Genomic DNA, 27,500 nt, shown 5'->3' on the forward strand with positions numbered 1-27,500 from the left:
ACCTAAAGCTCTTTGTTCATGAGCTCCTGTGTTCATTTCTCTACAAGACTGAAAGTAATCGGCACAGAGATGTTGACAAATTCACAATAAACACGAAAGAAAGACTGAAACCAATGTATTTTTTACTGTAAGCTTTTATACTTGTGAATACAGTATTACACAGTATTGACCTTCTATAGGCCTATTCTGAAGCCGTGATTGGTGTGTGTTCAGTAAAGAGATGAGTGTTTGCATGTGAGGAGTGTGTGTGTGAGTGAGTGAGTGAGTGAGTGAGTGAGTGAGTGAGTGAGTGAGTGAGTGTGTGTGTGTGTGTGTGTGTGTGTGTGTGTGTGTGTGTGTGTGTGTGTGTGTGTGTGTGTGTGTGTGTGTGTGTGTGTGTGTGTGTGTGTGTGTGTGTGTGTGTGTGTGTGTGTGTGTGTGTGTGTGTGTGTGTGTGTGTGTGTCAGTGAGTGTGTGTGTGAGGCTCTGATGAATTACTGTGGTATTTTGATAGGTTGTGTTTGAAAAGGAAATCAAGAGACTTCCGGTTAGATTTGTGTGTGTTTCATAGAGAAGTGTGTGTTGTGGTTTGTTTGCAAAAAAGTGTTTTATGAAAACTGAGTCGAAGTCCGAGAATGAGTGTATGGTTTTGCAGATTTGGAGTGTGTTTCTGGTGTTTCAGAAACTGTGTGACAGTAAGGATTGTGTGTGTAAGCAGTGTGTGTGTAAGACGTGTGTGTGTAAGCCGTTGTAAACAGTGATAACATGGAGAAACGCAGGAGAAGAGCTTCTATTAAAACATTCCCTGAGGATGGAGTGTGTTCTGAAGTGTTTGTGTTAATGTCCTCGTTGAGATGTGTGTGTTCTGGGAAATTACACACACGCCATAAAACGAAAAACACTTTCTTCCCTTCTTTCTTCAGGAGGGCTTGTTTATTGTAGTTCATTTTTCTTCTCTCTCCGCTCAGTCGTTTCTCGGGATCTTTTGGGCTTGACATGAACATCACGGGAAGAGACTCACCGATGCGATATTCCATGGGTTAGGGTTAGGGGTTAGGGGTTAGGGTTAGGGGTTAGGGATAGGGTTAGGGGTTAGGGTTAGGGGTTAGGGATAGGGTTAGGGGTTAGGGTTAGGGGTTAGGGCCTGCTAATGGACATCAGACGTGTGGGAAACAGGAGATTCTGTCGTTATGGGGGTGTTTAAGGTTTGGAAGTTCAGGGTTGAAAATGAAGATGCATTTCAATGAAGTTTTCTTGGTGCTTTTCCAGCAACAGTGTATTATCAGCTTCTGGGAGTGAATGAAACGGGCTATAAAAGGAAGTAGCTTTTGATTTTTGTATTGAAATAATAATTGTATTGATTTCATGAATCTTTTATTAACTTCAGTGTTGCTTGGGATCATCATTATTAGTGTGTTCAGTTTAGACACACACATCCACCTCTGTGCAACACATTATGATGGGTTTGATTTAAACCAAGGTTTTCAGATAATTATTTTACATGTTGTTATAATGTAACTAGTTGTGTTAAGCAGATTGTTTTCCTGAGGTTTGCTTAATATGTCCGTACAGTTTATACCAAAACAGTTGTAATGTAGGAATACATGAGGTGTGCCTCCTCTCTCTGCCATCAGAATAACTCTGACCAACAGCTCTGTAAAGCAGAGACACATTAATGCCAGCATGGGTTATGACTGTTAAACTGTGATGCCCTTATTGATTGTTTAGTAATTCCTATTAAATTTGTAATCTAAGTTATTTTAATAAACTTTTCCAACCTAAATGTGATCTGTAATGTACCTTAATGAACATGCACTAATGTATTCAACCGAATTAATTATATAATAAAACAAATACTATTTAAAATAATAGAAACGTTTTAACACAGTGAGACTATATCTTTTGCTTAGTGTGCCAGTAGGAAAACACACGTTTACAAGACTTTATTAATAAATCAGCTTAGCCTATGTCTCGGTAATGACGTCGAAACGCACTGGATATAGCATATTAAACATATTTTAAATGCATAGCAATAAATGTTAGAAAAGACGAATGATCAGTCGGACAGTATCAGCCTCAGGTCCTCTAGTTTGTGCTCGAGTGTGTGAGAGTCACAGGCGGAGTTTAGTCAGTGTGAACATGAACAACTCTTACACACTTCATCACTTCATCATCACTTCATCAGACTCTGAACACACACACTCTGAACACACACACTCTGAACACAGACTAAAACTGGACATTTACTCTCAGCAACTGTTGCTTTAACGCACGAGCCTGTGTGATTATGCGGATTTCTGAGCATCTTACACGAGATGAAGAGTCAGTATTTTTAGGCTGTTCGATGAGAATGAATCGCGCAGATCTTCTCTCTCCTGGAATAACATCGGCGACATTACCTGAGGGAAGTTTTCTTTTTTCTTTTGTGTAGCATGCAGATATTTGGATTTACTTTTTTTCCGCCTAAACGTAGTAATTTTTTTAATAGGTCTTGGGGAGAGAGGTAGAACATCTTCATCAGCTTTGGGAGTATTTATGAACATCTTTGAGAAACACTCACTGGGATTGCATTTTTATCAGCCAGTCTTCCAAGAGCGGAGCTTTTCCTGAGACTGAGGATAACACACGGGATAACACGGGAAGCAGAACTCAACCGAATTCCCATCTTGGACAAAGTGTAAGTTCTATCTATCTATCTATCTATCTATCTATCTATCTATCTATCTATCTATCTATCTATCTATCTATCTATCTATCTATCTATCTATCTATCTATCTATCTATCTATCTATCTATCTATCTATCTATCTATCTATCTATCTATCTATCTATCTATCTATCTATCTATCTATCTATCTATCTATCTATCTATCTATCTATCTATGGCTCCATCTTGCGGTTTTAGTCTGACAGTGTCATCGTTAATTCATGTATTTTAAATCTTTATTCTAACGAGATTTTGATTGTAGATCGAAGGAATCTTCTGGTCTCTCTGAAGCAATAATCATTATAGATGAGATGTACATCTACATTTACACACATATTTGAATTCTTACATTTTGTATGTATTGACAGTTTTGACATTTACATTAATCTTTCTGTTTCCTCTGACAAACATATGGACAGATCGAGTGCTGCACTGATTCAGTGATTTATACTGGATATTATATTAAATATCCCTGTACATCATTATGGGCCAAATCCCCGAACAAATATTGGCTTATATCTTTTTAAACAGAAATCTTTTTTTCTTGGGTTTTTTTTTTTTACTTTGGGGAATTTAACAGTAACCAATTAAAGTTTTTTTTAAAGTTTTTTTTTTTTACAGTGTTTTACCATTAACATTAGGATATATTTTTTCAAGTTATTTATATACCGTATAAACATTTCCAGCTAAATATAACTATTCGAAGATTTACATTATTATAATGTATAATATTATGAACAACACATTATGCTTATCTAAGTGGGCTTCATTAGTTAAATTTGACCTAATATATACATTCATACTCTGCATTTTCAATTGTGCATTTCATATGAGTAGTTCAGTTCATGTGCGTGTGTGTGTAAAACTGAGGTTCATGTTTCTACACTGATCTTCTAAATATGACACAGGTTTTGTAGATTATGCAGACAGATGATATAGGTTATTTTACATGCCCACAGTTGTTTTGTTTTTTTACATTTCACACATAACTGGGATCAAAATGGCATGCAGTTATAATCTCTAACCCTCTTTTCTTCATTTCGCGCGCACACACACACACACACACACACACACACACACACACACACACACACACACACACACACACACACACACACACACACACACACACACACAAACACACAAACACACACACACACACACTCACTGAGCTCTGTGTGTGAGATGTGACTCTTGCTCTTGTTTCTTCAGGCTGGAGTGATGGTGAAGCTGAAGTTGATGTGCTCAGTCTCGGTCGCCGTGACCTTCTCCGCCTGCTTTATTGTGCTTGTGGACGCCAACTCGTGGTGGTACGTGACAAAACACAGGTCATGTACAGTAGTGGATCAAAACCGTTCATCAAAGTTATACATTACCTTTGAACAATACCTGTTCTTGTCTTAGGACAACTTTGATTAACTTTTTTGATCCACTTCAAATGTTGACAACTGTATTTAGCAACAATGATGGAATTCTCAAGAACACATGCTTTGACTCTAGTGGTCAAGAGACAAAAAATCCTGATATTATCATCTCAAAAATATTGCAAGAATTAGATGGTTCCTGTTTTATTGTTAATATTTTATTTACGGTCTCTTTCTTGTTCAAATTTTGAATTTCCGGTGTGTATGAAATGCACTAAATAAACTTGCCTTTTTTATCACTATTCTGGGAATGAGTGAAGCATCATATCATCTATCTCTCTTGGAAGATTTTAAACATTTAAAATAATCGTATAAAATAGTAAAAAATGTGTATGATGCAGTATTTTACCCGTGTTAAACTCTCAAAACCGATTTCTGAGAGACACAAACTGCACTTAATCACCCTGTGCTAATTTTCATTCTCAGATGTTAAAGTCCCCCTGTGGTGAAGATCCAGCGTTTAATGTTGTTTATGTGTCTATGTGGAGTTTTTAATATGCTTTAAGACAAAGCATATGTAAATTCATAAGTCGACACCATTGCTGAGTATTTTCTCCTTAAAACTGCAGTGAACCAAAGACAGTCTCAAAAACACGTTTTGAAATCGCTGGTGTTTCTGACGTCACAAACTACCTTGTAACCAATCAGATCAACGTGTGATCGTCAACCAGTGGATCTCTGAGTGAGTGAGTGAGTGAGTGGAGGCGGGGCTCATTTGTATATTCATAGAGCCGTGCATACTAAATGAGGCAAGGGTGTTGAGTTACATTCAAGATATTTTAAGGCATAATGATTTTTTTTTCCAAGGAAAAAAATCTTAAATTTGTCATTTTGGTGAGTTGAGTTTTAAGGGATAAAGCTATTGACTACAGGGGGACTTTAGTCAATCATGGCTCACGCTATCCATCTGCATCTAACGTCTGAATGACTGGCGAATGGGGTCTCGCCCGAGAGCCCTATCACCTTTCGAGTGGTACAAAACGAGCCAATCGTATGATTACCTTGGTCTGCGGAATTTGCATCGCGAGCTCCGCTCCGCTGTGTGGGTATATAAGGAGTAGCGCGTGCATACCCGCATTCCGGTTCTTCGCTGAGGAGCCGAGAGGTGTGTCCCGGCCGTTCAGCGGCACCGCAATTGTGGCAAGGGGACGTAACGTCTCCATTCCCTCCTTCGGGGAACGATGGTTACACACGTAACCGAGACGTTCCCTTTCAGTCAGTCACGTTCTGCATAATGTCAGAACGACTGACGAATGTGGTTCTATGCAAAACACCACAATGGCTGTGTGCAAGCCACTGCTCCCTGTCGTGAGGTCCAGCACGAGCAAAGGGCTAGGTTAACGCAAGAGTTACCAAGGTACAATGGGTAGCATATTCCCGTCGGGAAAAATGTAAGCACGCTGCCTTCCCGTAGGGAGGTCTATTAATACACATATGAACCACCTAGGCGGAATACATATGGAAGATCTCTGAGGTAACCCAGCCACAGGGTGGAATATATTTCAACTTCGGAGATGGCAAGAGTGGAACAGATCTACCTGTGCATCTCCGAAGCGTTCCCAAATCAGCTGGACCTCTGGGGATGGAGTCTCCATTCCCCGGGGCAAGAGAGCTGTCGTGAGCTCGTCGGCTGCACGATTTAGCTTGCCCAGGATGTGAATGACACAAAGCGACCTCAGATGCTTCTGAATCCATAAGAGGAGATGGCGAGGGAGTTGCAACATGCGGTGGGATCGTAGACCACCCTGGCGGTTGTTGTACCCGACAGTTGCAGTGTTGTCTGTCCGGACCAGTACGTGCTTACCCCTTAGCAGGGCCCTGAAGCGGTGCAGAGCAAGACTTACTGCTAGCAACTTGAGGCAATTAACATGCCAGTGAAGTTTGGGTCCTGTCCAGGAGCAATTCAGCAGTAACTGAGCGTACTCGCTCGTAAGCTGCGTGAACATGATGACGAGTCTATCTCCATACCGAGAAAAGAGATCCCCTGCACGGGGGAGAGTTTGCTCTTTTCCCAGTTGACCAGGCCCAGTCGGGAAAGGTGCTTGGGCACCAGGTCCCTGTGTTCGCACAACTGTTCCCGAGAGTGAGTTAGAATCAGCCAGTCGTCGAGGTAGTTGAGAATACGAACACCCTGCTCCCTGTGTGTGTGTGTGGAGCAAGAGCTGCCTCCTCGACCTTCGTGAAGACGTGGGGAGAAAGGCACAGCCCAAATGGGAGAACCATATACTGGTATGCCTGCCCCTCGAAAGCATAGTGTAGAAACGGTCTGTGATGAGGGGAGAATGCTGACATGAATGTACCTTCAGGTTTTGAATGGAAGCACTGCAAACCAATCCAGCGGACGAATGCATTCGAAAATGCATTTGGGTGTTAACATTTTGAATGGAAGCTTGTGTAAGGCTCGGTTCAAGGAACGCAGGTCCAGGATCAGTCGTAACCTTCGCCAGTCCCTGCCCACCATCGTGAAGCAAACACCCAGAAACCTGGGGGGATGCCAGGTGTATTGAATCGCATAGCCAAGCCTGATTGTTCGAATGAGCCAGCATCCGGACTGGGAAGCTCTAGCCAGGGTCCCAGGAACCGAAGTGGCGGGGTCAGAGGAACTGCAAGCGTACCCGCCGTGGGGCAGCGAGGTGGAACAGACGCCCTGACATGGGGGCGCAGCGCCCCATGGTGAGGGCGGGGTCTGGTTCCATAGATTGGCAGAGGGGGCGTGAGAAGGCATCGCGTTTTCTTTGGGCCGTCTCTGAATGAGAGCTGGCGACAGTGAAAGAGGGGGACGAGAGCAGCGAGGCGTTCCGTCGCCCACTGTCACCCGCGTCCTCTTGGGACCCGGAGGAAGAGTTAGTTCTTTCTTTGACAAATTGGGCAGAAGAAAAAGAGGAGAACAAAGGATTCTCCCACGGCCCTCCTCCGGGGGATGGAGTGGTCCTGCATCCATCTCCTGTAGAACATAAAACTCTAGCTCTGGGTTGCCCGTCTCAGGATCGCCACTTTTCCTGATGCTTGACAGGCTTATGGGCAGAGGAGGGGGGCTGCACCGCCTTCCTGCGACCATCTCCACGCTACAGCCTCTGAGCCGGCAGCGGTGTGAAAGCAGCAGTGGGCCGCCGGGGTAGAATATGTTTGATCGCCTCAGACTAATTCTGGGCGTCCAAGAACTGTTGGGCAAAGTCCTTGACCGCACCGCCGAAGAGGCCCGTCTGGGAGATCGGGGAGTTGAGGAACTGGGTTCGCTCAGACTCCCTCATATCCGCCAGGTTGAGCCATAGGTGGTGTTCCTGGACCACCAGAGTGGACATCACCTGGCCCAGGCCTTCATGAGCCCCGGGTCAGCACTGCCCTCATGCAGCTGTTTAAGCGCTTTGGCCTGGTGCACTTGCAGGATGGCCATGCTAAGCGGTCTGACCCACAGCTCTGTAAGCCTTTGGCCAAAAGCGTGGACGAGAACTTACAGGCTTTGGACGGGTGCTTTCGATTGCCACAAACATTTTATTCCTAAAAAAATTTTGAATAAAATTTTTTTTGGCTGTTGACCGTATTTTCTGATTCATGGAAGAGTGATAAAAAGAGAAATCCAAAATCCTCTGTAAAGACTAATGGCAATTTGTTTGTTTTTTCAATCCTGATTTTATCCAATGTTCATGTTTTTGTTCTAGGAGTTTATGCAAATATTTGCATATTTTAACATAACATTTCAGAAAACTTACAATACAAAAATATTTGCAATTCTTTCTTTAATCAATCAACTGGGGAAGTATGGTTATACCCTGTCATCAACATAGTGTCGGCTCAGATCTGGTACATGTGGATTCAACACTTACCAGATGTGGGCCGGATCTGGGCCGACACTATTTTGCTGTCTGGTTATCTATTAGTTATTTTGTTTACCCTATTCACCTGGGGTGTCTTGCCTTAATGCAATAATCAAATACATCATCTCTGAATGCGTGTGTATATCTCCAGGTCTCTGGCGATGAACCCCCTCCTGATCCCAGAAGCGTATATCATCGGAGGTCAGCCGCTGTGCAGTCAGCTAACAGGACTGTCCACAGGTCAGAGGAAGCTATGCCAGCTGTACCAGGATCACATGCAGTTCATCGGAGCGGGCGCACAGACGGGCATCAGCGAGTGCCAACACCAGTTCAGCCAGCGCCGCTGGAACTGCAGCACAGTGGACAACTCCTCAGTGTTCGGCAGAGTCCTGCACACAGGTACTTACATCCACTACAGGTCTCAAGCAGGGCCATACCCACCAATTTCTCAAGTGTATATAATGAAGGTTAACAACCAATAATTGCCTAATGATAACTAATTTTGTGCTGCAAAGTTTTGCACATCGCGACGATAACCGACCTTCTCATCTGAGCTGCTTCAGAACTCAAACACCAGATTCGCTGCTGAGTGAGAATTCCGGCGCTTCACACTTCAGTTAACGGTCATACAGCGTGAGATAAAATGCAAGTAGCTAAACTAAAAAGCTGTTTTACGACAGAAGCTTTAAACGACCGGCATAAATAATCAGTTTGAAAAAGACTAGCCTTACCTAGTTTATCAATCAAAGCTCAGCTTTAGGAAAGATATACAGGTCAAGATAAAGAGACTGAGAGAAGAAGAGAGAGAGAAGGTGATGGAGATGAGAGAGGAAGAGGAAGTATTGCACACTGTGCCCAGAATGAGATTTACATTATTAACATTATCTATTTAACACAGATATACTGTACATATGTTCTTTGCTAATGACAGTGGAAACTATAAGCTCAATTTAACAACACAAGCACCAATATATTGGCATTATTATTGTATATATACATGGGGACAAGTGACTGTCTTTATGAGTGAGCAGTTGAACCATTAAATGAACAGGTTAGCCCAAAAATATTGATTACTTTAGGAAAGAAAGGTCATGCCCCCCAACCCCCTAGCAAAATCATTTTCGGGACCTCTTTAATTATAAAACCCTACGTACGGCCTTGGTCACACTGATCACGTCAGTTCAGCTCCGAGAGGGACGCCATAGAAGCGTGTATACTCTGAAAGGCAGCAGAATACTGTATACCGTATGTATGTTTCAAGAGCCACTGGCAAGTCATCTCCTGTAATAAGGTTCATTTGTATTTGTGATGTTTATACATGCCTATGTTGTTATTTTGTCTGAATACTTAAATTTTTTGAATGGCTGTCAATGTAGAAAGATGTTTTTGGGGAGCAGCAGAAATACAGAGTTCTGTCATGAAACTCAGGCTGATAGTAGTGTTGGGTTCGAGTCTGAGTGAATCAAGACTTGATTGAATTAAATCATGATAGTAGTTTTCAAGCCCAAAAGAGGGTTTGCGCTGGCGCAAGCTGATTTCTGAAAAATGTATCAAAATGAAGTGCTTATGCCTAATTTAAGGGGAAGACAAGATTATTCTTCTGACCCCATTGGTAGGTAATTTTTCTTGTTTTTCAGAAAACAAGACTTCATATCTTAAAGGGATAGTTCACCCCAAAATGAAAATTAGCCCATTATTTACTCACCCTCAAGTCATACTAGGTGTATATGACTTTCTTCTTTCAGACGAATACAATCGGAGTTATATTAAAAATTGCCCTGAATCTTCCAAGTTTTATATCGGGAGTGAATGTAAAATTAGTGAATTTTTTGGTGAACTATCCCTTTAAGTCATTTTGCCTCATTATATTTATCTGGATTTAGGGTTAGGTTAGGGTTAGGGTTAGTTTTAGATTACTTTTTTGCAGTATGTGATGCATCCAAACATGACTTTATAGTTTAAAACAAACGCATATCATACCTACATTTGTCTGTTTAGTTTGAAGTTGAATGTTTTTAAACTCTGACATCTGAAGGAAATGATAAATGGAATGGAAAGATTCTTTCAGATTCGGTCAGTGTTCATCAGATAAATGAAGAAGATTTAGTTGTTACACTGTTGCTCAATAAAAACAAATAAACAAAGCTAACTGAATTCCCCAGGGAGCCGAGAGACGGCGTTCACGTTCGCGATCAGCGCGGCCGGCGTGGTGAACGCAGTGAGTCGAGCCTGCAGAGAGGGGGAGCTGTCGAGCTGCGGATGCAGTCGAGCCGCGAGACCGAAGGACCTGCCGAGAGACTGGCTGTGGGGCGGATGCGGAGACAACATCAACTATGGATACCGCTTCAGCAAGGAGTTTGTGGATGCCCGCGAACGCGAAAAAACCTTCGCTAAAGGCTCTGTGGAAAGTGCCAGACTGCTGATGAACCTTCATAACAACGAGGCGGGACGGAGGGTAAGACAGCTAATTTCCATCCTTTAGTAAGTGTCTTACCAAGTGAAAATAAACCCTGCGTGTGGCTATAGACTGTATAGATACAAGCAGACTGAAAACTCCCAAGCGGCAACCTTCCTGTCTCTCCAACACTGAAGTGACTTCAACTGCAGTTCAACGACTGGCCACTAGAGACCGGCTGCAGAAGAGAGTCAATCCCATAAACCCTCATGTTAAAATGCTAAACTTTACAGCAGATAAAAACATGTTTGCAGTCTGGTTCTAAAAGTGGTTTTGCTCTATAAAGCTAATTTTGCCCTTCATGAAAACTGTGAGGGGGGTGAATTTTTTCATAACTCATTCGTTTAAATGATATTAAGCCTTAAAGTTCTGCATAATTAAGGGCGTGGCCACTTGAGTGACAGGTGGACTGCGCTGATGTCACTGCTAGCCGTTTGTCTGCTGTCTGTTAGCGTCACGTCACCTCAGCTAATCCGCCTCGCTGCCCATTTTCGTTTATCCAGGAGTTCACTGCCAAGATGGCGATGGCCGGCTCCGCCCACTTTGAGCTTTTTTACAGTCTACGGTTGCAACCTTTGGATTCCACACGTACCAGGTGTGGGCCGGATCTGGGCTGGCACTATGTTGCTGTCTCTTTTGGAGCCTGTCTCTAGTGGCCTATTGATGAACTGCAGTTTAAGTCACTTCAGTGTTGGTTTCAAGTGAGAGACAGGAAGGTTGCCGCTTGGTTGCAACACTATCTGGGTCTTGATTCAAACTCTCAGCATTCTTAGCATTTCACTTCATCATGATTCTTTCTAGCTAATAAACTGTTTCCCTGTCACAGATAGCGTCTGATCTCGCTCATGTCTCCTGTAAGTGTCACGGCGTGTCCGGCTCCTGCAGTCTTAAAACCTGCTGGTTGCAGCTCGCAGATTTCCGCAGGGTCGGCGATGCTCTGAAGGAGAAATACGACAGCGCCACTGCCATGAAGCTGAACAGCCGTGGGAAACTCGTTCAAGTTCACTCTAAATTTAACTCTCCTACTAGCAATGACCTGGTGTACATAGAGCCCAGTCCGGATTACTGCGTGAGGAACAAGACCACTGGCTCTTTGGGAACTCAGGGTCGGCTCTGCAACAAGACGTCTGAGGGCATGGACGGCTGCGCGCTCATGTGCTGCGGTCGAGGATATGACCAGTATAAGGTGCAACTGGTGGAGCGCTGCCACTGCAAGTTTCACTGGTGCTGCTACGTCAGATGCAAGCGCTGTTCGCGCACCGTCGACCAGTTCGTCTGCAAGTAATGAGAGCCTGCCAAAGAGGAGGAGGAGGGAGAGCTAAATAAATGATATTTATAGAGCTGAAACCATTTTGACAAAGACTGATTGTTTTCTTGCTATAAGTACTATGTACAGGACATCGAAAAAAAACGGCAGATTTCATTATATATTTATTTTCTCTGATGGTTATTTTCAAATTTTTCAAGATGGATTTTAACTGAAAATAGTCGTTAAAGGGATAGTTCACCCAAAAATGAAAATTAGTCCATGATTTACTCACCCTGAAGCCATCCTAGGTGTATATGACATTCTTATTTCAGACGAATACAATCAGAGTTATATTAAAAAAATTCCTGGCTCTTGGGGTCATTTTCATTGTTGGGTAAACTGTCCCTTTAAGGCATGACCCAGCGTTTATCCGTTCATTTGAGGGCTTCACATGAGGGGAAAAACCATAGACAGTAAAAGAAATGGACACTGCGACCCCATTGGATTCACCGGAGAAAAGTGAAGTCAATTAGAAGCTCTTCTTCCTGATGGCTGAGCGTACTGCGCAGACTCACACTGAGCTTGACGACGTAGATGTGACGCGAGCAACCCGTCTGTCTTCTAGTAGCTGTGCCAAGAGAAATCTGAATCATTCCCTTCCGAAACTTGCAGAGACGGAGAGTGTGAGAAGGAGGTGTCCATGAGCTAGGAGCAGGAGAAACTTAAAAGTATTCTGATTAATTACTTTGTCATCTTGCCTCCACGTCCCCCCGATTGCCCGCGAGCTTCTCCTCCTGTCCATACGGTAATCTCTCTACTGTGCGACAGAGAGTCGCGTGGTCATGACGCAATCGTTAGCCTAATTTTACAAAAAATTTACAAATGGAGTCTTTAAACACCTCAGATGTAAAGTTATTCGCTGTCAAAGTGACGCCAAAATGAATGGGAGTCAATGGAATGCTAACAGCAGGTGATGGTCTGCTAATCAATGGCGGCGCCCGGGGAAGCTTCAGTGTTTTCCGAAACATTGGCCCCCTGGAAAAAACTATACAGTATGGAAGTTGGGATACTCGGACACAGGGCAGGACTGGTTTGAGAAGTATTGCACTAATTCACTGGATAGCAAAAAAAAAAAAATCGTATGCACTGTGATTCATCTACTAAATAATATAATTTCTGTACAACACCTAAAAAAAAATGTGTGCAGTCCCTGTAAATAAAGTCATTAAAAGAGTAAAGTATGTTTGTCACATTGCCAGTATATTTGTAATGAAATTGCATGAGAAGATTCATTTAAATTTGATGATTCAGTCGCAGACCTGAATAAGTGGAAGAAACTCATCTCCTCTCTCCTGCGTCAGTTGGATTGTAGTTATTATATATATATATATATATATATATATATATATATATATATATATATATATACACATCATAACATGAATAAATGGAACCCATGTTCGTTTAGTCTCACACTAACACTGTGCATCCCATTCGATTTCTCCTCCAATGATTTAATAAATGATGCATCTCACCTGATCATGTGGAAGCAAAATGGCGAGGGTATTTTTACTTGCCTTTCAAGATGAACCTACTTTTACAGCTCAGACAATGTCATAATGTCATTTGGCCCATATTGTGTAATCAGATAAATCGTTTCCTGTGAAGAGAATTATACATTTACATATTTTATTTTTATTATTATTATTTTTACCAGGTTGCTGTCTGGATAAACTTGGCACCAGACATCACACCATAGACTGAAAAAAGATGTAGAAATTAAAGTTAAATCTCCAATCTCCTCCCGAAAAAAGTCTGTTGGTTCCTTCACTCAGAGAAGCTGTCAATCACAGCTGTCAACCGGAGGGCGATCGAGACTCTGGGTTTATGAGCTATACTGGGACCGGCCACTGGGGGGCGATCGAGACTCAGGGTTTATGAGCTATACTGGGACCAGCCACTGGGGGGCGATCGAGACTCTGGGTTTATGAGCTATACTGGGACCAGCCACCGGGGGGCGATCGAGACTCTGAGTTTATGAGCTATACTGGGACCAGCCACCGGGGGGCGATCGAGACTCTGGGTTTATGAGCTATACTGGGACCAGCCACCGGGGGGCGATCGAGACTCTGGGTTTATGAGCTATACTGGGACCAGCCACCGGGGGGCGATCGAGACTCAGGGTTTATGAGCTATACTCGGACCAGCCACCGGGGGGCGATCGAGACTCTGGGTTTATGAGCTATACTGGGACCAGCCACTGGGGGGCGATCGAGACTCAGGGTTTATGAGCTATACTCGGACCAGCCACCGGGGGGCGATCGAGACTCTGGGTTTATGAGCTATACTGGGACCGGCCACCGGGGGGCGATCGAGACTCTGAGTTTATGAGCTATACTGGGACCAGCCACCGGGGGGCGATCGAAACTCTGGGTTTATGAGCTATACTGGGACCAGCCACCGGGGGGCGATCGAGACTCTGGGTTTATGAGCTATACTGGGACAGGCCACTGGGGGGCGATCGAGACGCTTTGGCTTCTTAGGACTTGTGCGGTACGCTTGCAAAACACTCATGGATTTGAAAGGTTAAAAATGTTAAAAGATATTCAAGAGTTTTAAGCGAAATGTAAGGATGTTTAGGTGTATGAGATATGGAAAAAGTATAATTTTTCACGTTGGGCTAACCCTTTGCCAATACATCAAAAGATGATCAAGTGCTCTCATTTTATTAGCTGATGTTCTCTCACATCAATAGTGGAAGATCAAGTTGATGCGCCTCACTGAAAAGGGAATATCTAAGACATATGCACATATGAAGTCAAAAAGCAACAAATCATCAAAGATCAACTCATTTGTCTCTTTGTATTTAAAAAAAAAGATTTTATTTCAAAAGTACACAAACTGCAGTTGTATCTCTTATTGTAAGGCAATGTTCACAAAGAACATCCACTCTTGTTATACACTATTCTATTGCATTTGTCACAGTTGTATGGCTGAAAATCATATAGTTACAGAACAAAAACTCAAATTTCTGACACAATTGTATTTGTTTGTAGACATTTACGAATCCTACTTCAGTTCAGTTAGTCAGCACAGTTCCCAGTCTCCTGTAGCCTTGCTTGTTAAACTTTTCCTATTAACTATGTGAACATAAAATATGGTAAGACTTTACAGTAAGGTTTCATCTGTCAACGTGAGTTAACTACATTACTTAACATGAACAATACTTCTACAGCATTTATTAATCTTAGTTAATCTCAACATTTACAAATACAGTATTAAAATAAAAAGTTGTATGTTAACATTAGTTAATGCACTGTGAACTAACACAAACAAACTCGTTCATATTAACTAACATTAACAAAGGTTGATAAATGCCGTAAAAATATATTGCTCATTGTTAGTTCATGTTAGTTGATGCATTAACTAATGTTTAATAAATTAGACCTTAAATATGAAGTGTTACCTTAAAATACCATTTATTTGTAGCTGTCTATGTGATTCTGATGAGTTAAGTTTTCCAGTGTAAATCAATATTTATATGATCACTTTTTGCATGCTGGACGGAGTCAGGGGTCGGAGAAGGGAAAGGGGGCGGAGCCTGTTTTCATCACCTGGGAAAGATGTGGACAATCAGGAATAGCAGAACAGAAGCTGTTAGTGATGGAGTCAAGCTCACGGATCCGCCACACTCCATCGAGTTTTCCTGAGGAGGGATCAAACATGGACAACATTACTTCATATCAGAATTATGAACTCTATGGCTGCGTATGAAAGCTGGAACATTCTGGATCTGATTCTGATCCTATCTACTGAACTGCAGGAACGTATGATTTGGATTTTACCAAAAAATCTGCAGATATTAGTAAACTCTAAAGCTTGCTGACAATATTGTGCCATGGAATTGCTATTACAAAAAAATAAGATATTAAATACGTTCAAATGCTAATAACGCATGTTACTATTTACACTGGTCTGCAAATAGCATCTACAACACTGCGAAATCTTTTGATTTTTAAGTGCAATCAACTTGAATTTTTAAGTCGTTTCAACTTAAATTACATTAAACTGACTTAAAAAACAAGTTGAATCTTCTATAACTGTATAACTGAGTAAAAGCAATGTAAAAACATGTTGTCATAACTTATTGATCATATAATTTTTAATTTGATATATTTTTATATTTAATTTTAGTAACGTCTGTCGCAGTTTTGGTTTGTTCCTGTACCTCGTGATGGAAGGGGTGGCACGTGTCCGGTCGTCTTCTGTCCTTCTGAAACTTCAACCGTTCACATTTCAGAGACTCGTTATGTGCAGTGAAATTAAGGGAAACATACGACAGAGGACGGTTTATAAAACATGGAGGAAAACAGAGACCATAGAGACAGTGTCTAAAAAAGATAAATGCCAGTTGCATAAACTTATAGCAAATTATGTTCAGACTGAGCAAAGTTACTTATAGAATGACCAAAATAGGCCACACTTTAGATTAGGGTCCAGTTCTCACTATTCACCAACTAATAACAATAACACCTTATTTTACAGTGTCCTTGTTACATATGTTACATGTACTTAACATGGTAATAACAGTAAATTATGCATAATTACATGCAACTAACCCTCAATCAAATCCTAATCTTACCCTAACCCTATAGTAAGTACATGTAGTTGCTTAATATCCTTAACACCAAGCATATCTGCTGACTCTGTTGATTTTCTCCTTGATTCTTTTAACTCAAAAGTTAAAAATATAATTGATGATATTGCTCCTGTGAAAGTCAGGAAGAAGAGTGGCAGACAAAAAGCACCTTGGAGAAACTCAACAGCAGTGCAACATATGAAAATACAATGCAGAAAAGCAGAGCGCATGTGGCGGAAGACAAAACTTGTAGTCCATTATAACATCTACAAAGACAGCCTTCATGCTTTCAATATGGAACTAGGCAAAGCTAGACAGACTTTCTTCTCAAATATTATAAACAGCAATTTAAACAACACACGCACTCTTTTTGCTACTGTAGAGAGACTGACAAACCCCCCAAGCCAGATTCCCAGTGAAATGCTCTCAGACAACAAGTGCAGTGAGTTTGCTTCTTTCTTCTCTGACAAAATCAATAATATCAGAAAGGTGATCAGCACATCCTTGAGTTGCACTGAGGTCAGACAGATCAGACCACCTGAAAAAGTAGTTACTATGTCTGACTTCAAAGAAATTGATGGCAAAATTTTGGAAGAAACCGTACAACACCTTAAAACATCAACCTGCGCTCTTGACACACTTCCCACATCGTTTTTCAAAAGTGTGCTAAACAGTTTAGAAGCAGATCTTCTAGAAGTGGTAAATGCCTCACTTCTCTCTGGGAGTTTTCCAAACTCCCTGAAAACTGCAGTTGTCAAGCCCCTCCTGAAAAAGAACAATCTGGATAAGACCATATTAAGCAACTATAGACCGATCTCAAATCTTCCTTTCATAGGCAAGATCATTGAAAAAGTTATCTTCAACCAGCTGAACAAATTCTTAAGCTCGAATGGATACTTTGACAATTTTCAATCTGGTTTCCGACCGCACCACAGCACAGAGACAGCGCTCATAAAGATAATAAACGATATTCGCTTAAATACTGATTCAGGAAAATTATCAGTGCTGGTACTACTCGACCTCAGTGCTGCATTTGACACTGTCGATCACAACATACTTCTGGACAGGCTGGAAAACTGGGTGGGGCTTTCTGGGATAGTCCTAAAATGGTTCAGGTCATACTTAGATGGGAGAGGTTATTATGTGAGTATAGGAGACCATAAGTCTGAGTGGACATCCATGACATGCGGAGTCCCTCAAGGCTCAATTCTTGCGCCACTCCTGTTCAACCTGTATATGCTCCCAATGAGCCAAATAATGAGAAAGAACCAAATCGCTTACCACAGCTATGCAGACGACACACAGCTGTACTTAGCCCTATCGCCTAATGATTACAGCCCCATTGACTCCCTGTGCCAATGCATTGACGAAGTCAACAGTTGGATGTGTCAAAACTTTCTTCAATTAAACAAAGACAAAACTGAAGTTATTGCGTTTGGAAACAAAGATGAAGTTCTCAAAGTGAACGCATACCTTCACTCTAGGGGTCAAACAACTAAACATCAAGTCAGGAATCTTGGTGTGACACTAGAGTCAGACCTTAGTTTCAGTAGTCATGTCAAAGCAATAACTAAATCAGCATACTATCAGCTAAAAAATATTGCAAGAATTAGATGCTTTGTTTCCAGACAAGACTTAGAGAAACTTGTGCATGCTTTCATCACCAGCAGGGTGGATTATTGTAATGGACTCCTCACTGGCCTTCCCAAAAAGACCATAAGGCAGTGTCAGCTCATACAGAACGCTGCCGCCAGGATTCTGAGCAGAACCAGAAAATATGAACATATCACACCAGTCCTCAGGTCTTTACACTGGCTCCCAGTTAGATTTAGGATTGATTTTAAAGTATTATTACTGGTATATAAATCATTCAATGGCCTAGGACCTCAATACATTGCAGATATGCTCACTGAATATAAACCCAACAGATCACTCAGATCATTAGGATCATATCAGCTAGAAATACCAAGGGTTCACTCTAAACATGGTGAGTCTGCTTTTAGCTATTATGCCAGCCACAGCTGGAACCAGCTTCCAGAAGAGATCAGATGTGCTCCTACAGTGGTCACATTCAAATCCAGACTCAAAACACTTCTGTTTAGCTATGCATTTACTGAATGAGCACTGTGCCGCTGTTCGTCCGACTGTACTGTACTGTACTGTATTTTACTCTATTTTTCTAAACTGTTTTAATTATTCTTATTTCTTTTCATTATTTTAATTTCTTCTATGTAAAGCACTTTGAATTGCCATTGTGTATGAAATGTGCTATATAAATAAACTTGCCTTGCCTTGCCTAATATTACTCAGTACTTAAATATATAATTACACTGTAACAATGACACCTTAAAATAAAGTGTAATAAATAAACTCAATAAACTCCTAATTACTGCATATCAATAGTTAGTAAGGTAGTAGTTAAGTTTAAGATTAAGGGATGTAGAATATGATCATGCAGAATATGGCATTAATATGTGATTTTTAAAAACTAATAAACAGCCAATATCCTAGTAATATGCATGATAATAAGCAACTAGTTCATAGTGAGAATTGGACCCTAAACTAAAGTGTTACCAAATAAATAAAATGATAGTGAAAGCATCAGGTTTTTTTATTAAGGATATACATAATTTCGACGGGGTCCATGGTGACGGGGCCGAAGTCACTGCAGTCACACGTGTTGTCGATGACCACCATGAACAGGTTACTGCTGGGAATCTGCTGGATCACAAATGACCTGAGGAGGACAAGAGGGGAGGACAAGAGAGGAGGACAAGAGAGGAGGACAGGAGAGGAGGACAAGAGAGGAGGAGAGGAGGACAGGAGAGGAGGAGAGGAGGACAAGAGAGGAGGACAGGAGAGGAGGACAAGAGAGGAGGAGAGGAGGACAGGAGAGGAGGACGAGAGAGGAGGACGAGAGAGGAGGACGAGAGAGGAGGACAGGAGAGGAGGACGAGAGAGGAGGACAAGAGAGGAGGACAAGAGAGGAGGAGAGGAGGACAAGAGAGGAGGAGAGGAGGACAAGAGAGGAGGAGAGGAGGACAAGAGAGGAGGACGAGAGAGGAGGACAAGAGAGGAGGAGAGGAGGACAGGAGAGGAGGACGAGAGAGGAGGACGAGAGAGGAGGACGAGAGAGGAGGACAGGAGAGGAGGACGAGAGAGGAGGACGAGAGAGGAGGACGAGAGGGGAGGACGAGAGAGGAGGACAAGAGAGGAGGACAAGAGAGGAGGACAGGAGAGGAGGACAGTAGAGGAGGACAAGAGAGGAGGACAAGAGAGGAGGACAGGAGAGGAGGACAAGAGAGGAGGACAAGAGAGGAGGACAGGAGAGGAGGACAGGAGAGGAGGACAAGAGAGGAGGACAAGAGAGGAGGACAGGAGAGGAGGACAAGAGAGGAGGACAAGAGAGGACAGGAGAGAGACGGTGAGAGTCAAAGACTTCACAAGGCCTTTTTATCTGCTCCAAAAAAAGAAAAGCGTGGATGAAAGCGTCTTCTTCAGGAAGAGGCGTCAATGCTGTATGGAATCTGTACGTAGGCAGACAAGTGTTCATATACTGAATTAATAAGCTCTCCAACTGCATATGAATGCACTAGGGCGAAAGATTGAAGATTTCAGGCTTATGATTCATTTCTTAATCATCATCTTCCCTTTTTACTTTGGATAAAAGCTTGCAACAGAAGTATACCTTTGGCTGTACTTTTATTTGCCTGTTACGTGTTCTATATAGTTTAGGTTGAGTGTTTATGTTTATGTTATTGTTTAGGGTCAGTGTTTATGTTTAGGTTATTGTTTAGGGTCAGTGTTTATGTTATTGTTTAGGGTCAGTGTTTATGTTATTGTTTAGGGTCAGTGTTTATGTTTAGGTTATTGTTTAGGGTCAGTGTTTATGTTATTGTTTAGGGTCAGTGTTTATGTTATTGTTTAGGGTCAGTGTTTATGTTATTGTATAGGGTCAGTGTTTATGTTTAGGTTATTGTTTAGGGTCAGTGTTTATGTTTATGTTTATGGTCGGGGTGGGGTTTGGTACTGTGAAATAATAAATATATATAAAAATCATTGATATATTGTTTGTCGATACAGAGACGTCTAGGTGCACCTTTAGTGTCTTAATAGTGATGCTAATGGGGCTTGAGCATATTTCAGTTTTTAATACCATTGTAAAATTGCATTTAAATGAACAGCTTTAAGTTGAGTTGTTCGTTCCTTTTATCTTTTTCTCCCTCTCTTGTACATCATTCACATATTAAATAAATAAATAATTAAATCACTCTCATTATAATAAACAGAGCTATTTTCAGCTGACCCCAATTGTCCTATGTATGTGTGCCTGTGCGCGTGTTTGTGTGTTTGTAAGTATTGCACATACTTAACACAGCTTTCACAGTCAATATTCCCCACGGTTTCTTTAATGGTGCGCTCAGACACGAATGCTGGATATTCTGTATCACAAGGGACCAGCATAGTTCTGCCTCCTCTCTGAGCTAGAGAGATACACAGAGAAAGAGAAAGAGAGACATTGTTCTTCAAATTGTTTTCCTATGGCAAGGCTTATCTGTATCACCCAAGGAACATAAAAACACTGTACAAAATAATGTAAACACAACCATGAATGGCAGGTGTGCAGTTCTGTTCAACCTGCTTTAACATGCACATTTTATTCCTACAGATTGTTTTTTTAATAACCCAGTTACTGAGTGTTACAACTGAAGTTTCACAATTCATGCATTTTGACATATCACCTACTCAAATGAAGACAATTAGTGCATTGTGACTGACTAGACCCTTGAGCACTATTTAAATTATATCCATAAAGTCTTGCAACATCCTTAAGTCTCTGCAGTAATTGACGTCGTAATTGGGATCACTTCAGGGAGCCCTATCAACTTCCGAGTGTCTACAGAATGAGCCAATGACCATAGGCGTGCGTGAATCGCGTCACGTGCCCCGCAGCGCAGGTATAAACAGGAAGCGGGCACACGCACACATTGTCTTTCACTTCGGAGCTGAGAGGTTGTTACTTCAGTGCTGCAAGAAGAGACTCTGCGAGTTGGAAATCCTAACTCTCTCCAACGTTGATGTGACGGCGTGATCAGCGGTGGCTGCGAGCTTACAGCTCTCATCTGCTGTTTTACAGCTTTCTCAGTGTGTTGGTTTTTTCTTTTAACTCATTATAGCCGCGGCTACTCCTGGGTGCCTCAGCGTGGGAAGAGTTTTTATTTTCTCTTTTTTATTTTCAACTAAAAGAGCAACACAAGCGTGACCCTGCGTCCTTTTCAGGATGTCATTCCGCTTGTGCGTTTCTGGGTGTGGTCGTTCCCTGGCGCCAGCAGACGGCCACAATAGTTGCCTCATGTTTGGGCATTCAGCATGTTGAGGCAGCTTTTGTGAATAGTTCATGTTCCCATTGCGGGAATATGACTATGGCCGCGTTAAGATCGAGACTCGCTTACCTCAAGGGAGGTGCAGTCCCCTCGCCTATGCCCCGATCTAGCGTCTATTCTGCACCTACTTCGGCCTACTTCGGCGCTTAGCCAGGGTGATCTGAGGGTTACCGTGAGGGCTTCCCCGCCGAGGCAACCTCCCTGGGCCCCTCACGCCTCACAAACACGGCGTGCTTGCGAGGCGTGGAGCCTGGAGCCTCCGCTGGGGCCTCCAAAAGAACGTGCTGGTCCTTCTCATGAACGATCAGTCGTGTCTTTTGGGGCTTCTCCTGATGACTAGATGTCGATCGCAGCATCGGAGGGGGAGCTTTACTCCTCTGGAGATGAAGACTCGGCTGCGTTGCCCCCTTCGGGGAGTGTAGTTGCCCAAGTCCAACCCATAGTGGGCAGCTATGCTTTCCCGGGCCGCCAAGAAGGTCGGCTTGAGTGGAACCCTCCACCATGTCCCGGACCTTCTCGGCTGGATGATTGGTTTCTCATGATTGGTGCCTTTCTTCCCGGAGGTGCATGAGGAGTTCACCAGGTCGTTGTCGGCAACGTATAGAGCCAGACTACGGACAGGCTGCTTCCGCCCTGCATGCCAAGGCGCTCTTGCAGGTCCATCAGGCCCAGGTGCTCATGGACATGCACGTGGGTGGTTCTGACCCAGAGCTCCTCCGGGAGCTCCGTGCAGCAACTGACCTCGCCCTCCGGGCAACGAAAGAAACTGCACGTTCCATCGGTCAGACGGTCCTCCGCTCCCGCTAAGCCCCAGCAGCAGCAACCACCAAGGTCTCAGCGTGGAGCAAGCCGCAGGAAGTCGACCCCATCCGTCCAGGCTGCTGCCGAACCAGGAGGCAAGCAAAGGTGCAAACGACCCTGAGACGGGCGACCCAGAGGTGGATCAAACTGCTCTTCAGGAGACGGCGAAGGCACCGCTCCTTCCCCCGGTGGAGGGCCGGGCAGAGAATCTTTTGTTTCCATTTGTTTCTGTTCCGCCACTGGCCCCCAGCCAATTTCAATAAAAGAGCAGTTTCTGAAACCAATGGGTCCCAAGAGGGCGCGCTTGGCGGTAGATGACGCTATGCCTTGTCACCCACAGGCCCCTCTTTTGTCGCCAGCGAGCAGCAGTGGCTGTGTTCCGGACGCACTGATGCCTCCGCACACTCCCTCTGCCCTTCTACGGAAGCAGGTATGTCTTGCACCACACACTCAGACCCCACTTTCGGGCCGCTTTGCCGTTCGAGTCGGGTCCCTGCATTCCGCCGCGCTGCCCCACCCCGGGTACGTCTGTGGTGCCGTTGGTCCTGCTTGCACGGTGTCTGGGAGCCTGGCTAGAGCTTCTCAGCCTGTCTCGCTGGCTCATCCATACTATCAGACTCAGCTATGTGGTTCAGTTCGCCCGGCGTCCCCCAGCCTTCAGTCCCACTGGTGAAAGACGCGATCTAGTCGGTCCCTCCAGCCGATATGAAGACTGGCTTCTACAGCCCGTACTTCATTGTTCCCAAGAAAGGCGACGGGTTACGACCAATCTTGGACCTGCGCGTCCTGAACCGGTCCCTTCACAGGCTGCCGTTCAAGATGCTTTCGCAGAAACGCATTTTCAAGTGCATCCGTCCCCAATATTGGTTTACAGCGATCGACCTGAAGGATGCGTACTTTCATGTCTCGATTCTCCCTCGACACAGACCGTTTCTTCTCTTTGCGTTCGAGAGATGGGCATATCAGTACAAAGTCTTACCCTTCGGGCTGGCCCTTTCACCCTGTGTCTTCACAAAAGTCGTGGAGGTGGCCATTGCTCCCATGTGCGAGCGTGGTGTTCGTATCCTCAACTACCTCGACGACTGGCTTATCCTCGCCCAGTCGAGAGAGCAGTTGTGCGAACACAGGGACATGGTGCTCAGTCACCTCAGCCACCTAGGGGATCGTACAGATAGATCTTTTTGCCACGTCGCACTGCCAGCTGTTTTTCTCCCTGACCGAGGGGACCCTTGGCACGGATGTACTGGCACACAGCTGGCCCCGGGGTCTACGCAAATATGCGTTTCACCCAGTGAGCCTTCTTGCACAGACCCTGTGCAAAGTCAGGGAGGATGAGGAGCAGGTCTTGCTTGTTGCGCCGTATTGGCCCAACCGGACCTGGTTCCCCGAACTAGTGCTCCTCGCGACAGCCCCTCCCTGGCCCTATGGCACTCGCTTCCAGACCTCTGGTAACTCCATGTCTGGTCCCTGGATGGGGCGCAGAGGTTCTAGGTGACCTACCCCAAGCGGTAGTTGACACCATCACTTCCCCTCTACGAGGCACCTCTATGCGTTGAAGTGGAACCTGTTCGTTGAGTGTTGTTCTTCTCACCAGGAGAACCCCCAAACTTGCTTGATCAGAGCAGTGGTTTTCTTCCTACAAGAAGGGCTGGAGCGAAGGCTGTCTTCCTCCACCCTTAAAGTGTATGTTGCCGCTATCGCCGCACATCGCGATGCAGTTGAAGGAAAGTCGCTGGGAAGGCACGACCTGATCGTCAGGTTCCTGAGGGGGGCGAGGAGACTAAATCCGCCTTGCCCACTCTCTATACCCTCTTGGGATTTGTCTCCTTTCGGCACTTCAGAGACCACCCTTTGAGCCTTTGTGATCAGCTGAGTTAAACATTCCATCCTGTAAGACAGTACACCTGGTTGCATTGACCTACATCAAGAGGGTAGGGGACCTGCATGCATTTTCGGTCGACGAATCGTGCCTAGAATTTGGCCCGGCTAACTCTCACGTGATCCTGAGACCCCGGCCCGGATACGTGCCCAAGGTTCCTACCGCTCCCTTCCGGGACCAGGTGGTGAACCTGCAAGCGCTGCCTCATTCTGTAGACACTCGATGTTGATAGGGCTCCCTGAAGTGATCCCAATTACGTTGTCACGTCGACGTTACGTCTCCCGTACATTAGTAACCGAGACGTTTTACGTGGAAAAGTTCTTAGTGCTACATCAGATTCGTAGCAGACGTACACACTGTTCTTTGTGGCAGAGAGTCGTATGTACAGCAGTGATTTGGAAATGCAAGCCATTCTCAGGTAAAGGATTTGGACATTGACTGGTGCTCTTTTAAATGGTAATGACATTATTTAGGCGCCATTTACAAGGCAGAGATCTGAAACCATTCATCTTTGTAAAATTTCGCGAACATTTGTGATTTATAGATTTCACATCTGGAAGAGAGGTGTACACACATTTTTTTGTGCGTACGTTTGTTCATTAAATCACATGTACACACACTGGAGAAATGATCGTAAGATCAAAAGTAGGACGGTTTCTAGGCAAGATTTTATAACTGAGGCCACTGATGCCATCAACTCATCAAACACCCTGCCTCATTAACACATATTATCAAACCTACCCTTAATGGTGAGGTCAGAGTACCACCAGCTGTACAGGTTGAACTCAAGCAGAAATCTGCAAAGGAAAGGATAAAGGGCAATAATGAAAGTAGTTACTGGAAAGAGAGAAAGGAATCCAAAAATGGACAGAGTAAAAAGTACAGTAATGTTATTTATATTTTGCATATATACAAAAGTTTTCAGATTTGTAAAACTCAAAACATCAGAGAAGAGTTCATAAGATCAGAGTCTTACATGACTAACTCGGTCAGTAGCCATCGGACAGCTGCGAACAGAGCAAAGTAGGGCTGCAAGGAAAAGAACAATAACCAGTCAAACACTGAGAGGCACAAAGTAGTTCAATTATTATCAATTATTTTGATTAAGGATGTGGCAGAACCATTGTACAGTACATATGATATAACGTAATCTGATTACGTAACTTGCGTTACTTGTAATGCATTACTCCCAACACTGATTATAAGTAACTTTGCAACTAGCAGTCATTAGAGTATTAGGAGACTGTGTACTGTCAGTTAACACTTTTTTACAGACTTTATACTGACTATAGATATCTTTTCAAGTATGTCAATTTATTCTACTAACCAAAACCTATAAGCTAACCATGTAAAAATACTCTAATGGCCTAATGAGAGTTAGCTGACATACAGTAGTTGCAAAGTTACTTATAGTTAGTAGAATGTCTAAAGTGGACTATTGAAATAAAGTGTAACCATAGATTTATAGCCATATGTCCGTAAAAGTAGTTTTTTGATGGGGGACATGTCTGCTGAGAACCGAAGCGCAGCTGATGATAATGAGAATGTGTGTATTAAGCACTTGAATGAGGGGGTGAAAAAATAAATGATGTTTTAGTGTTTTGCTTTTGCAAAACTATGAGAGAAACCATAGAAAAACTAAAGAAATTGGAATGAGGAATACATGCGACTTAACAGATGTAGTGTAATGGCTTTGTGCAGTACTCACGTGTAAGAGTGTGTGTGCTGTGTCACTGGTCTGTGCATATACCCTACAGATGGCCTGATAGTCATACAGATTCACCCTGAAAACAAATCCAAGTATTATTGTTAATGCATTTTATCCATAATTACTATAAAACATACATTACAAAAATGTAAATGTCAATGACAAGCATGTGTGTATGAACTCACTGAACTAATGACATATTGTACCATAAAGAAAATGAACACATGAACTTGTGCAATAAACAATTGCAATAGTCAAGTCAAGTCACATTTATTTATACAGCGCTTTTTACAACACAGTGTTTCAGAGCAGCTTTACAGAGATAACAGAGATAACAAAAATTGTTTCCAGAAGAAAATAGCGTCACAGTCCAGCTTAAGTAAGTTCAGTGATGGTTCATTTTTGTTTTAAAAAAGTTACTAATTTAGTTAATTTTTATATATAGCCGCTCTGGAGAAAACCGTGATGTCATTGTCCAGCTCAGTTCAGTTCTCATATAATGGTGTCAATGCAGGAGAGCAATAATATTGTTGAATTTTAAATTACATGTTAACTTTAATGTTCTCAACTAAGCAAGCCAAGCCAGTGGCAACAAAGATGGAAAAAGGCGACAGTGTGTGTGTGTGTGTGTGTGTGTGTGTGTGTGTGTGTGTGTGTGTGTGTGTGTGTGTGTGTGTGTGTGTGTGTGTGTGTGTGTGTGTGTGTGTGTGTGTGTGTGTGTGAGCTGGCCTCCTTTTACATCACAAGTGTAAATCAGAGATAATTATAATTTTGCTTGCAGCTGTTTCTGTACCTCAAACACTGATGTGTACGAAAGGTTCATTTCACATCCATGTGTGTGTGTGTGTGTGTGTGTGTGTGTGTGTGTGTGTGTGTGTGTGTGTGAGAGAGCTGTCTTTGCATTCATTTATGTCTATGTATCTGTGTGTGCCTTCTGTCGTCAGTGTGACTGTGTGCATATGGGGGAATATTCATTAGGAGTAAAGCACTGAATGCATCAGTGTCTCTGTTAGATGTCTTATTTCACATTATTCTGATTGAGATCTGTGATATAGAACTATATGTTGAAAACCTGTTTCTGCTGAACCTTTCGAGGGCAGTTTTCCACATTACTAGCCAACACTGAAGAAACTCTTCCATTTGTGTATTGTAAGAGAACTTTGAACATCTCACTGCCACTAAACTCAGTTCGCTGGGCGAAGCTACTGGTCAGGAATGGTAAATCTATTACAAGGGTTGTTTGTGACCATTTGACTAAACAAATCTACTCAACCTCAGAATGTTTGGCCCCGTTTGTTATGCTTTATTCATTATAACAAGTAGATTTATTAGCAGATTTAGGGCCCTGTTTTAAGGATCTAAGCACATGTGCACTAGTGCATTTCTACTAGTTTAACTGTTCATTCTCAGGAGAATCTATCTAATGTCTTAGTTCTCGTTCAGCATCATACCTCTTAAAA

The 27,500-nt window shown here is 43.1% G+C and overlaps 2 protein-coding genes and 1 long non-coding RNA gene across 3 annotated transcripts in view; 2 read left to right on the top strand and 1 right to left on the bottom strand.

Moving 5' to 3' along the window:
* The window catches only part of LOC309512035, a 33,654-nt gene that overhangs the window by 3,652 nt on the left and 2,502 nt on the right, over positions 1 to 27,500 (top strand). Inside the window, exon 2 of the long non-coding RNA XR_014210862.1 lies at positions 1 to 726. This exon is cut by the window's left edge and continues 3,494 nt beyond it. This is a non-coding gene — a long non-coding RNA (uncharacterized lncRNA). The remainder of the gene's footprint in view (positions 727 to 27,500) is intronic.
* wnt5a (wingless-type MMTV integration site family, member 5a) lies at positions 2,098 to 12,867 on the top strand. The gene is made up of 5 exons (XM_082187412.1): positions 2,098 to 2,656; positions 3,899 to 3,996; positions 8,077 to 8,324; positions 10,088 to 10,380; positions 11,207 to 12,867. The coding sequence occupies exons 2-5, from the start codon at positions 3,908 to 3,910 to the stop codon at positions 11,663 to 11,665; spliced, it is 1,089 nt and encodes a 362-aa protein (XP_082043538.1). The 5' UTR covers positions 2,098 to 2,656; positions 3,899 to 3,907; the 3' UTR covers positions 11,666 to 12,867.
* The window catches only part of cacna2d3a (calcium channel, voltage-dependent, alpha 2/delta subunit 3a), a 152,512-nt gene continuing 138,967 nt past the window's right edge, over positions 13,956 to 27,500 (bottom strand). The window contains exons 30-37 of the mRNA XM_082187438.1: positions 27,492 to 27,500; positions 26,041 to 26,116; positions 25,309 to 25,361; positions 25,074 to 25,129; positions 20,638 to 20,752; positions 18,895 to 19,005; positions 15,858 to 15,942; positions 13,956 to 15,335 (exon numbers count right to left, since the gene is read on the bottom strand). The exon at positions 27,492 to 27,500 is cut by the window's right edge and continues 62 nt beyond it. Of these exons, the coding sequence (XP_082043564.1) occupies positions 15,240 to 15,335; positions 15,858 to 15,942; positions 18,895 to 19,005; positions 20,638 to 20,752; positions 25,074 to 25,129; positions 25,309 to 25,361; positions 26,041 to 26,116; positions 27,492 to 27,500 (601 nt within the window). The 3' untranslated portion in view covers positions 13,956 to 15,239. The remainder of the gene's footprint in view (positions 15,336 to 15,857; positions 15,943 to 18,894; positions 19,006 to 20,637; positions 20,753 to 25,073; positions 25,130 to 25,308; positions 25,362 to 26,040; positions 26,117 to 27,491) is intronic.

This window comes from Leuciscus leuciscus (assembly GCF_965113295.1).
Source record: "Leuciscus leuciscus genome assembly, chromosome: 13".
In the NCBI taxonomy this organism is placed as follows: Eukaryota; Metazoa; Chordata; class Actinopteri; order Cypriniformes; family Leuciscidae; genus Leuciscus; species Leuciscus leuciscus.